Genomic DNA, 12,179 nt, shown 5'->3' on the forward strand with positions numbered 1-12,179 from the left:
CGACGTTTAAAAAAATAGAAAACAACAACAACAACAACAACAACAACAACAAAGAGTTTAAGCGTGCAGCGAAAATATTACTCCGACAGTTACTTCCGGTTTGGGGACGGAAACGCAAAGCTGCTGTGTAATCGTACAATTTAGCTAACAACAGCAGCTCCGTGAGGTAAATAAATACATAAAAATCCAAATTAAATATGCCGGACTATTTAGGAGATGACCAGAGGAAAACAAAGGAGGAGGACAAGGATGACTCACCAATCAGAGGTATATTTTAATAAGCAACGGTCTTTGTGAAATTCATTTGAGACATTAGCTACCTAGCTAAGGTTAGCTTAGGTCTGTAGCAGCGAGATTTGTACTGATGTGATGAAAACAAAATGAAAGTTTCTGGAAAAATTGCGTGTAACTCCTGCAGTACTAAATGGAAAAAAATGGAATATGGAATTGTGTGGCATGATTTTGACTGAAATGGAATGTTGAAGGATATGAAATAATATTGAATGATGAATTAAAAAAGTACAATATTTTGGTGTGAAATGTGGAATGATATTGAAAGATTTGGAATGTTGTGAAATGATATTGAATGACATTTGTGTGGAAAGTAGTAAAAAGTAAATTTATATTAAATTCATTGACCTTGTGTTCATCTTGCATACAGCTTTGGATGAAGGAGACATCGCTCTGCTGAAGACTTATGTGAGTGTCCTCCCATGAATGGTGGAAGTAGTAGTCATTAAATAGATATATATTGTGTGTTTTAATCCACATCCGAAAACTGTCGTGCATCACCAGGGTCAAAGCACTTACTCCAGACAGATAAAACAAGTGGAAGATGACATCCAACAGCTGCTAAAAAAAATCAACGAGCTCACAGGTGAATTCAACACATTCCTGGCCCTAAAATAGACACCATAAGCCTTAATGTAGACAGTGTGTACCATAAGGAATAGTGTTTTGTGGCTGTGACAGGCATTAAAGAGTCCGACACAGGGCTGGCGCCACCAGCTCTCTGGGATCTGGCGGCTGACAAACAGACCCTTCAAAGTGAACAACCGCTACAAGTTGCAAGGTAAACATTGATGTTTCAGCATCTGTGTGCTTGAGCAGAGTACAATATCAGTTTGAATGCTTCAATGTGTGTGAATTGAATAAAAAAATAAAAATAAATCATCTGGCCCAGATGCACAAAGATCATCAACGCAGACTCCGAGGACCCCAAATACATCATCAATGTCAAGCAGTTTGCCAAGTTTGTGGTGGACCTGAGCGATCAGGTGGCCCCAACTGACATCGAAGAGGGCATGAGAGTTGGGTGAGGAAAAAAATAATACAAATTCACATTACCTTACAGTTCAATTAAGACTTCAAAAACTGACTTCATGTTTATTGTCTCAGTGTTGACAGAAACAAGTATCAGATCCACATCCCTCTGCCTCCTAAAATTGATCCGACTGTCACCATGATGCAGGTACAAGCACACGAACCAACCTCGACATACAAGCGACTTTGTGCTTTCTTCACAAACAAATTTGTCTCCCTGTAGGTGGAGGAGAAACCCGACGTTACCTACAGCGATGTTGGTGGCTGTAAGGAGCAGATTGAAAAGCTGAGGGAAGTGGTTGAAACCCCTCTGTTGCATGTGAGTTGTTCACCCAGTCCAACTTTGAAAGCTGCGAAGTTAACCACGCAAGCCGAATCACATCCAAATGATGTTCAAGATCACTACGGCTAAAAATGTGAAATGCCACACATTAAAATAAAGTCAACAACAGCCCAATACCGGTTATCAGTACTCACTCATCCCGATATTTAAGTGAAATAATGATACTGCGTATTTTCTATCACCAGCCCGAGCGGTTTGTCAACTTGGGCATTGAGCCTCCAAAAGGCGTGCTGCTCTTCGGGCCACCCGGTACCGGAAAGACCTTGTGTGCTCGTGCCGTGGCCAACCGGACAGACGCCTGCTTCATCAGAGTCATCGGCTCGGAACTGGTGCAGAAATATGTGGGGGAGGTGAGAGCACTAGAATAGCAATCATGCACTGTATATAGTTGTTTTTTTTTTTTTTTTTTTTTAATTCAAACTGTCAACAAATTATTAATTTAGGGAGCCCGGATGGTGAGAGAACTCTTCGAGATGGCTAGAACCAAGAAGGCCTGTCTTATCTTTTTTGACGAAATAGATGCCATTGGAGGTATGGTGTCCTTTTCAAGTTATGATAGTCTTTCATTTGCATAAATTGTGCCCTAAGGAATATTTTAAGCTCCTTTCTCAGAAAAAAAAAAAAAAAAAAAGCAGTCCAACAATCTCAATATTTGTCTGAACCAACTAGGCGCACGTTTTGACGACGGTGCCGGCGGAGACAATGAAGTGCAGAGGACCATGCTGGAACTCATCAACCAGCTGGACGGTTTTGACCCGCGTGGCAACATCAAAGTGCTGATGGCCACGAACAGGCCCGACACGCTGGATCCAGCCCTGATGAGACCGGGCCGCTTGGATAGGAAGATTGAGTTCAGCTTACCTGATCTCGAGGTGGGCAGAACCAGCATGAATGCACTATCAAGGTGAGTCAGGGCTTTAAAAGTCTATTTATTTTCTCTCTTTTTTTTTTTTTGTGCTTCAGGGTCGCACACATATCTTCAAGATTCATGCTCGCTCCATGAGTGTGGAGAGAGACATTCGCTTTGAGCTGCTCGCTCGCCTCTGTCCCAACAGCACAGGTAAAACTGTGGTGTAGTTGAAACAATTTGCAAAACTGCGATTGTTCCAAGTTTGCCTCTTTGACACTGGCTATTTGGATCTTGTCGCCAGGTGCTGAGATTCGCAGCGTGTGCACAGAAGCCGGCATGTTCGCAATCAGAGCTCGCAGGAAGATTGCCACCGAGAAGGACTTCCTGGAGGCCGTTAACAAGGTCATCAAGTCCTACGCCAAGTTCAGCGCCACCCCCAGATACATGACCTACAATTAAGCGCGTCTTCGTGCGTTCCACTTTGGCCTTTCAAGTTAAGAAATGATGTCTTTCTGTTGTCACATATTAAAAATAAGTTTATTCCACGAGTCCCAGGATTTTTTTTTAAAAGTATTTCCACAGTAAGCATCTCCCATTACATAATGTATATCAAAATATGAAAACACTGAAATACCTTGGAAAATAGTTACTGACTAGTGCATACAGGAAGCAACAAATCTCCTTATTTCATGTATAACGGATACTGCAAAATGCAAACTTAACGTTTGCAGCTGTTTAACACATGACACAGCACACACATATCCAGCATTATGCAATACTGCAGGAACAATAAGGATGGATTTGTTCAAATCCTGGGCATGTTATCAAGCCCTTGAGTGTTTCACAAGACTGCAAAGAAGAAGAAGAAAAAAAAATACATTCTCAGTCGTATCAGCACGTGACATCGGGTTGGGATTGTTGGCAGTGCAACACAGCATCATGAATGGTGGGGAACACCATCTCAGGGCTTATGATTCCATTGAAGAACTGCAGCTGGTCCAGCTCAGACAGCAGACTTCCTAGTTGAAACAAGCAGAAATGAGCTAGATCATAAATTCGTCAAATGGGGACCTAACAAACACGTCCACTAATCCTTCGGTAACACTGACTGAAATCTCATTTAATGCCATTTTTTCCCCAATGAGAAAATACTGAATACTTATGTACCACCAATTTTTAATAAAAATTAAAGTACGATAGCGTAGTTTTTAGTTCATCTGCTGCACTGTACTATAAATATCTGTCATGATTACTTACTATTGCATCCAGCTATGACAACTTGAACATTTACTGCTGCATACTCCTTAATGACCTGCAGAGAGAGACAGTGGCTCATGGACTAACAAGCATACATCATTTCATCATCATCGATGAGTTGGATAAAATGAACTTGGAATGAGCCTTCAAATATAATTTCTTCCTGATGTTGACTCAACAGACTAAATTAACAGAAACCTGTTTGATGGCTTTGGCTCCCACTGAGTCAATAAAGCCAGTGTGTGTCCAGTCCAGGATGATGGAGTGGGCGGAACAAAGAGACTGAAGGAAGGCAACCTCCTCGGAATCCGTCTCTTTATGACCTTCTCTTAGACGTCCGTTTGTCTGATCTCTGGACGCTTTGTTATAAGACATAACCTCTTGCTGCACACCTCTGTCCTTATCCTAAAAAGAAAAACATAAGCTGGAGGCATATTTTCCCACTTGCATACTTGCACGAACTGGCTAAAATAAATGAATTCTATATTATACAGTATTAGTATTTTTTTGTGGAAAATGTGGTACTAGTACATTATATTTCTTCTTTTTATTATTGTTGTAAAACTTCCTTCCCTCTTTACCCATGAAAACAAGTTTTTTAGTCCTGTCAGCGTTTACACAATCCTGTACATACATAACAAAGTTGCTATTGCACAAGGAAATAGAGAGCACAATTCATATTTGAGCAGACCTCAGCTTTCCTCTTTGGAGAACACATCAGACTGTTGTTAGCCATTTGTTTTTTCACAGCTTTTCTGGCCACTTGAATGTGTTCTGGGTTTACACCTGTCTGTCAAACAAAAAGCCAAAGAAATAAGTTTCCAAACAAGAACAGGTTTACATCTCCGGCTTGTACAATTCATCAAAGCTGAAAGTTTTGTTCTGTAATGAAGCAAGCAACCACTGCGTTCCCACGCCCATGTTATGGTCCCAAGGTAACACGGATTACCTTCTCTTTGAGAGCGCTCACATAAAGGTCACTGTTGGCAAAGTAGATTGACGAGTTGGAGTGGAAAATCTTAATCCCCTCACATTCCACCGCCTTGGAACAAGACAAAAATCGCAGCTGGTGACCATTGTGGGTGTTAAGGGCAACGTGGCCAACGCGCTCGCTCCTTTCCACTAACCTCTTTGTATTCGTCGACGTCGTAGTATAGTCCCGTGCCGGAAACATGCCCAAGGACAGCATTTTTGGGGCTGGAAGACAAAATAAAGATTGCAAAATTTGAAAACGGGACATCATGATATGCTGTTAGACCAAATATAAACCTTTGTGTTCTGTAGATGACTGTCAGTAAAGCAAATGCAATGGCGGAAAGAAGGCCATAATCCAAGCCCAGCAGCACAGACGCCACAAAGGTCACCAGCCAGATGGCCTGAGAAAAGAAAACATTCTGTTTTTCAGTATGCTCAAGATGGATTTGCAAGAACGCTGCTACATCTACCAAATTAAGCTCTTGCTGAAAAGCTTGTCAGAAAACAAACAAATCAAAATCACGTCCTACTGTTGACTCTTTCACTATGTCAACATGACTGCTGTGAAAAAAGTGGACTTTTGCACTTGACGTCTATCCATCCATTTTCTATAGCAGCTAAGCTTCCGGTGCATTCACACTTAAATGGACAATTGCGTAAACCACCTTTGTTTAGCACAATTTATCTATCTATCTTTGACTGACCAGTTCAATCTTACTGGTTCTCCAAAGAGTTGGGATGTCTCGGAACTGTTTGAACATCCCAAGCAGGTTGACCATGATGATGGCCGCCAATGCAGTCTGGGAAACAGAACAGAGACAAGACACTGCAGGTTATACAGCAGTGATTCATTATCATATCTTTGTTTTGTTTTTTGGTGCATCTTATAGAAAAGTGAAATTTACTGGGTGTGTCTAACATTCAAGCACTCCCAATAACCCCTGCAGGAGACACCGTGTGCCTGGTAGTTTCTCAACAATGTTGCAACGCTACAAGTGGACGTATCATGACATCACCTATGTGGCCTCAGCTCACCTGTGGGAGCGGCTCAAATACAAAACCAATGGCGACGATCACTAGTAGCACCAGGAGGGAGCCAAGCAGTCCCGCAATCTGAAGCAAACAAACAACGATGACGGTCAAACATGATATTGCAATTTGCATTTGGGGTTTCACAAGTTGACAAATGACCTGCGTTTTGCCCCCCGTGCTCTCCTGCACCAGGCTCCTTGACATGGAGCAAGTGATGGTGAATGTTTGGAAAAAAGAGCTGATGAAGTTACACAGGCCAAGGGCTATCAGCTCCTGCAAAGAAATGATATGTTTTCGATTTGGTGACACAGCATAGAAGTCTTTCCAAATGAAAACCATCGCAGACTGCAGTGAGAAAAATCGTTGGAAATTTGTCAAGGACTACAATAAATAAAAATAATAATAATAATAATAATAATAAATAATAATAACCCAGATGTTTATAAACCTGAAGTGCTTGAATTTGCTATTATAGTTAGTGGTAGAGTAAATGTATATAAAAATTAAATTGAACCGGGTTATTATAGGAAATGAAAAGTAACAAAATAAAAACTAAAATTGAATAAAAAAAAGAAATAGAAATGATTTTTAAAAAACAAAAACTCAACTATAATTACTATTACTACTATGTCCTTTGTTTTCATCACTGTCAAGATCATATAAGGATTCATTTTATTATTTTAAACATATTTATTTCAGTATTGCAGTACATCAATACAGAGGAAGGAAGTAGATGATTGAGAATTTTTGTTTACATGTACTCAACAAACACTCCATTTAAAAAAATACTACTAATAATACTAATAATAATAACAACAACAACAACAACTAAAACTAATAAAATAAAATTCAACTTATCACTTAAAACTAACTGAATTGAAGAAACAAAGTCAAAACGAAATTAATAATAATAATAATAATAATAATAACAAACTAATAAAATAAAACCCAACTAACTTGTCACTTAAAACTAGCTGAATTGAAGAAACTAAAGTCAAAACGAAATTAAAAAATTAAATTATTATTTATTTATTATTATTATTATTATTATTATTATTATTATTATTATTATTATAACCTCATTCAGTCCGCTGAGGATAAAATTCTGCTTTATGATGTTTAAGAGAAGGTCAGGGACTCTTAATAATCTAGATGACCAACATTTAATGCGCAGACCAGTCGGACAAGTCCAGTTAGTTTACAGACGCAACCCTCTGAATGACTTTGTTGACACAACTTCGTCTTATCAACAAAGACTCTCCAAACTTTTTAAAGAGGAACCTTACTGCACTGGAATCTCGTATTTATAGTCAGTCGGTACGGCGCACCTGATTACTGTCCACGCTGTAGTTGTGCTTGAGCGCAAATATTTTGGCCAGCGAGATTCCCATGGAGAAGCCGACAATGGCAATAGCGAAGGAGTCGGTCACCAAAGTGGGTAATAGAGAGAAGTCTGGAACCACGGGTGGGAGGAGCCTGAGAACACACGAGAGGATGCGTGACGATATTTTCCAGCTCCAGGATGTTCTCTGTTTTGATTCCACTTTCACATTAGACCATGATTGTAAAATCACACCCTGGTAGGAAAACCTGCGTAGTACATTTACACATTTAATGTCAAAGGTCAACAATCAGGTCAGCTCAGATAAAACTTGTCTTTCGAAAGACATCTAATCTATGAGGAAGATAACTCCGCACTAAGTAGATAGCCTTCAACATTCACGACGCATTAACTTACCCAGTCGGTATCTCCCCAACGACATCGACTTTATAGTCGGCGGCCAATGTCATGCCGTACGAGACGCCAGTTGACACAATGACGACAATAATCTCACCGGGAATCGGGATGGGCAGTTTTTTTTTGAAGCGCTCATTGAGGTGTTTGATCACAAACAGAAAGACGAGACACGTAAGGCCCAGGATGAGAGTGGTGATGTTCGTACTTGTAATGTGCCTGAGTACGGCCATGATGCTCTGCAAAAGACACAGGACGACAGCTAATAATTGGCAACTACGCAGTCGAAATGTATCTTCTTGTAAACTTACAAATACAACCGAGAGGGGTCCGCTGAAGCGCTTTGTTTTCACTCCGAGAAGATATTTTAACTGCGAGACCACCACGTGCACGGCGGCTGCCGTCGTGAAGCCTCGCACCAGCGGCTCCGTCAGGTAAATGGCCACAAAGCCAAACCGGAGAAGACCTAAAATGATCTAAAAGGGGAGAAAAAGGCAAGCAAATCATTTGATATGATTTGATTTGATTTGTGGAAAGAGAGCAATACTGGAGGAAACACTGACCTGAATGATTCCCACCAGGGTTGTGAGCACCACAGCCACCTGGACCCTCATGGCGTCACGATCCGCCACGCTGAAGTTGGCGGATGCGTTGGACCCATTGCTGGATGGTGGCACGTAAGAGTCTGGAACCTCCCTGACTGCAACACTTCCGATCATCAGGCTTATGACGGCAAAGGTGCCTGCAAATCACACAGATGAGCGGCGTGACATTCTTCAAATGTCATGAGGATTAAGAGTCAGTTTTTGAGTACATGTTCGATAGTCAAGTCAAATTTATTCATTCATCATCATCTCTGACACATTTAAAGATTGCGCTTTACACATTTACAACTAAAAGCGCCTCTTGCCCTTCAAGTTAAAAGCATGCCGTTTTTATTAAGCTTCTGTTGCTCGTCTCCTTACTGGTGCCCGTAAGAGGGAACACATAACCCCTATTCTGGCCTCTCTTCACTGGCTGCCCATGAAATTTAAGAGTCCACTTTAAGATTCTTCTATTTGTTTTTAAGTCTCTAAATGGTCTTGTTCTTGTTTTGTTTCCTTATTCTTTACTGCACAACCGATATTTACGGTTAGTTTATGTACAGCACTTTGTATACAACAATGCCTGTTCTTAAGCTTTATAAATAAAGTTGAGTTGAGTTCTTTGTTTAAAACTTTAACATGTTTGGTTTATTATCTCAGTTTTATTAAGTGACAGGAATGAGGGTGGGTGACATTTCTCGCTGGCCAAGTATCAAAAGGTTAGAAAATCTCAAGTTCTCAACATTGCCAGGACGCAGTTTTTGGTGGGACCTAAAAAGACTGTGGAAGTTAAAATAAAGTAGGACTGGGCAATAAATCGAATTAATTCGTTACATCGTCATTTTAAAAATCAAATCGTTGAAAATTTGCTGAATCATGAAATTGAGTTTTGTTTTCTGGATTATTAAAAGCTGTTGTTCTTTTGTTCCATTAACTTCAAATGTTTATGTGAGTTGTAATTTTGCACAAGTGGCAGAATGCTGGATGGGTGGTTTACGAAACATGTTTACAATAGCTACCAACTACTGCATTGCGGCATTTAAACATAAACTATAAATGTTAAATTTGTTAAAATTGACTTAGAATCAGTTTACACTATTGTCGTCTGAACATTTTACACAGTAATTAATTTTAAATAAATGGTTGTTGGGTTTATTAGATTAAAACCGTAATCGCCCTGAATGACTGAGAAAAAACCCAAAAACAAAACGTGTATTTATTAGTTGTGTTCAGTTAATTTTTCCAGAAAGTAGCCTGTACACATACAAACAAAAAGAAACAGCCACACTTTATTTTTTCCCGCCGCTTTTTGTTATTTGATATGGGACCAGAATTAATACTATAGAATAGCCCCATCATCTTCTACTTGTCTTACTAAGTTATGCTTACTGGTTGCTATACTTTATTGCCTTTTCATAGCAAGATGTCAGATGGCTGATGTTAGGACAGAGATCCGTGTCCCAATGTCAGCCATTCATCGCCTCTGTATTGTAAGTTTCATCCTCCCAACAGGAGATCTGTTTGTTCTCACCTATGGATATGTGTCTGGATGTGCCAAAGAACGTGTAGAGCAGTACAGGATAGAACGATGAGTACAGACCATAAACTGGAGGCACAGCAGCCAGCATAGCGTAGGCAAGCCCTGCGGGACAAAAGAGAGAGAGAGCTAAGTAAATAAAATATTGAATTCATCAACAAAAGCATCCTCACAGCTCGAGAGATACAAAAAACAAAGACGCACCCCAGGAGTTGGCAACAGGTCCCCAACACATCATTCTGTGTGATTCCAGATCATTCTCATGACTCACCTTGAGGGAGTTGCACAACTCCAGTGCTAAGACCTGAGACCACATCTTGAAACAGGTATTCCCTGACCGGGTACTTTGGCAGCCATGTGAGAATAGGCAAGAAGCTGAGAACTGCTGCCTTTGCCCGCTCTGACGAACATCTAGGCAGAGACAGAAGAGGATTGATTTGGAACTGATTTCAGAATACAATTTTTAAAATTACCGTATTGCTTATCTATTGAAGTCCCCTTGCTTTAACATCAAGGTACTTCCTTGATGTGTCTTAACTTCATGATGTGTCACTTAGTAGTTTCATTTTGCATCACAGTTAAAAGACACCATAAGCTACCATGGATAAAATCAACTCATACCAAGAACAATGTCAAAAAGTTGCTTACTGACTTATGTTTACGCTACTCTTGTTTGGTAGAATTTTGTTAATTGGTCATAGTGAAAGTTGGCGTTTATTAACAATTCTAATTGAAGTTGAAAAAAAATAGTTCATGCCTCACTTGCATTCATTTCAGTCTAACCCTAACTTAAGGTATGAGACCAAAATATATTACTCTAATATTGTTTTTCTTCTCTCGACTTACTGGAAGTACAGTGCAAGCTTCTGTCGGAGGGTGGTGGTTTTCTCTTGGCGGTGGAGAAGCTGTGACCTGAGGTGGGCCTCGTTGTAGATGGGACGCTCAATTTTGTACACCAGCAACCTGTCGGCATCATCCACTTGTACTGCCGCTCCCGGTGATTCTTCTTCTGGTTCCATCAGAATTCTAGTTCTTGTCCGTGTTCATTCCTTTGACTTATCCATGCAGGCAACACTTTCACCCTGATTGGAAGGAAACAAATGAAATCATCTCAATTTGCTTTGTTTATTTGTCTTGTCCCTGTGCCCGTTTCTGCTGCTGATAAGGAAGGCTGGTTGTAGATAACGTCAACAAGATGCCATGTGCGTGTCCGGCACTGAATTGTTATTTTTAAAAAAGAAAAATGTAATAAATTATTAGAACAATCACCACAATAATTTGTATTTTATGGACGTTAATGTCCACAAAAACTTTTCCAGACCCTTGTTTACAGTTAATTCTACCATTTCGTTAGCTAGCTAACATATAAATAACGGCATTAGTCTCACTACAACTATTGTTTAAACATTTTATTTTAAATGACCAACTCAATTAATTAAACAACCTCAGTCACTGGATCGGAAGACTTCGTTTTTATTTTTAATTTGGTCATGTAAGCTAACACAAGGGTGTGAAAAGGCAGCTAGGGCTCTTACCTCTTTTCCTCCTCCGGCTCGCGTTAGGATGCTGCGGGCTAAACGTGAACTTTAAAAGAATGACCTTCTGAGTTAAAGTTTAACAACGGTACCGTGATTAGAGGACAAGCAGCGAATCCGGGAGGACGACCGACTGAACAACGCGGTTGACATTTATTGACTTCCGGGGTACGTCACTAGCGTACCGCGTCCCTCTCGTGGTCTTCCCTTTTTTGCAATTTGTGTCAATCGGATTCGCAAAAATGAGACTTGTGTGTAAACACTGTTTTCATAGCTGAAATAATTAGTTTATACTACAACGTACTCAAACAAAACTCGATCTGTAAAATATAATTCACGTACAATGTCTTCACTCTGACGTTTTTGTTGTTGCTTTGCGACCGGATGACGACATTAAATCTGATGATAATAATAATAATAATAATAATAATAATAATAATAATAATAATAATAATAATAATAATAATTGTATGATCAATTTTAAAATTGTACTTTCTAGAGCCTCTTTGATTTGAATTGTCACTAGTGATGAGGGTTAGGGTTAGGGTTAGGGTATTATGAGAACCATAAAATATTATGACAACCACACCTACATTAGGTTTACCATAGTGTATAACTTGGATTCAACCCTTAGAGTGCGCTGACCAAAAAGAACGTTACAATATAATATAATATAATATAATATAATATAATATAATATAATATAATATAATATAATATAATATAATATAATATAATGCAAGTGAAGGGAGCTGAATTGGTATGGAATTCATCTAATATGGCTCCCTTCTTTCCGTATGTTTACCCACTTCATTTATCATTTATTTTTATTTCACGTTATTGTATGTAGCTATTCTCTATCAAAACATGAATCCAGCAAGGATGTAAATACATGCACTGCAGCAGGCGGTTTTCTTATGGTCCTAGTAGTCATTTAAAATTTGTTGATACTTACTAGGAAAATGGGTATCTGCAATGTTATGGAAAGAAAGTCTGATTTTACTTAAA

General features: G+C 39.5%; 2 protein-coding genes across 2 annotated transcripts; one reads left to right on the top strand and one right to left on the bottom strand.

Annotated features, from left to right (window-relative positions):
• Window positions 1-83: 83 nt before the first annotated feature.
• On the top strand, window positions 84-3,064 carry psmc2 (proteasome 26S subunit, ATPase 2). The gene is made up of 12 exons (XM_077499443.1): window positions 84-267; window positions 662-699; window positions 796-877; window positions 973-1,072; window positions 1,184-1,315; window positions 1,399-1,471; window positions 1,547-1,642; window positions 1,852-2,016; window positions 2,110-2,197; window positions 2,336-2,538; window positions 2,630-2,726; window positions 2,818-3,064. The coding sequence occupies exons 1-12, from the start codon at window positions 198-200 to the stop codon at window positions 2,973-2,975; spliced, it is 1,302 nt and encodes a 433-aa protein (XP_077355569.1). The 5' UTR covers window positions 84-197; the 3' UTR covers window positions 2,976-3,064.
• slc26a5 (solute carrier family 26 member 5) lies at window positions 2,701-11,515 on the bottom strand. The gene is made up of 18 exons (XM_077499438.1): window positions 11,172-11,515; window positions 10,483-10,718; window positions 9,908-10,047; window positions 9,631-9,741; window positions 8,079-8,257; window positions 7,827-7,991; window positions 7,519-7,754; window positions 7,109-7,256; window positions 5,940-6,053; window positions 5,784-5,861; window positions 5,453-5,548; window positions 5,043-5,149; window positions 4,901-4,970; window positions 4,723-4,815; window positions 4,465-4,563; window positions 3,972-4,178; window positions 3,774-3,828; window positions 2,701-3,535 (listed from the first exon to the last, which is right to left on the bottom strand). Exons 2-18 carry the CDS (start codon window positions 10,653-10,655, stop codon window positions 3,408-3,410), a joined length of 2,199 nt encoding a protein of 732 aa, XP_077355564.1. The 5' UTR covers window positions 10,656-10,718; window positions 11,172-11,515; the 3' UTR covers window positions 2,701-3,407.
• Between the last annotated feature and the right edge of the window lie 664 nt (window positions 11,516-12,179).

The sequence above is a fragment of the Festucalex cinctus genome, chromosome 16, assembly GCF_051991245.1.
Source record: "Festucalex cinctus isolate MCC-2025b chromosome 16, RoL_Fcin_1.0, whole genome shotgun sequence".
NCBI lineage: Eukaryota > Metazoa > Chordata > Actinopteri > Syngnathiformes > Syngnathidae > Festucalex > Festucalex cinctus.

Bases quoted from the DNA above. Each gene is read 5' to 3' on its own strand.
- psmc2 (XM_077499443.1), top strand. From the start codon at position 198: ATGCCGGACTATTTAGGAGATGACCAGAGGAAAACAAAGGAGGAGGAC. The intron at 2,198-2,335 runs GTATGGTGTCCT...TGAACCAACTAG, and splicing joins CGAAATAGATGCCATTGGAG to GCGCACGTTTTGACGACGGT. The intron at 2,539-2,629 runs GTGGGCAGAACC...TTTGTGCTTCAG, and splicing joins TCAGCTTACCTGATCTCGAG to GGTCGCACACATATCTTCAA.
- slc26a5 (XM_077499438.1), bottom strand. From the start codon at position 10,655: ATGGAACCAGAAGAAGAATCACCGGGAGCGGCAGTACAAGTGGATGAT. The intron at 7,257-7,518 runs GTAAGTTAATGC...GTGTGTTCTCAG, and splicing joins GTTGGGGAGATACCGACTGG to GCTCCTCCCACCCGTGGTTC. The intron at 6,054-7,108 runs GTGCGCCGTACC...ATTTCTTTGCAG, and splicing joins ACAGCGTGGACAGTAATCAG to GAGCTGATAGCCCTTGGCCT.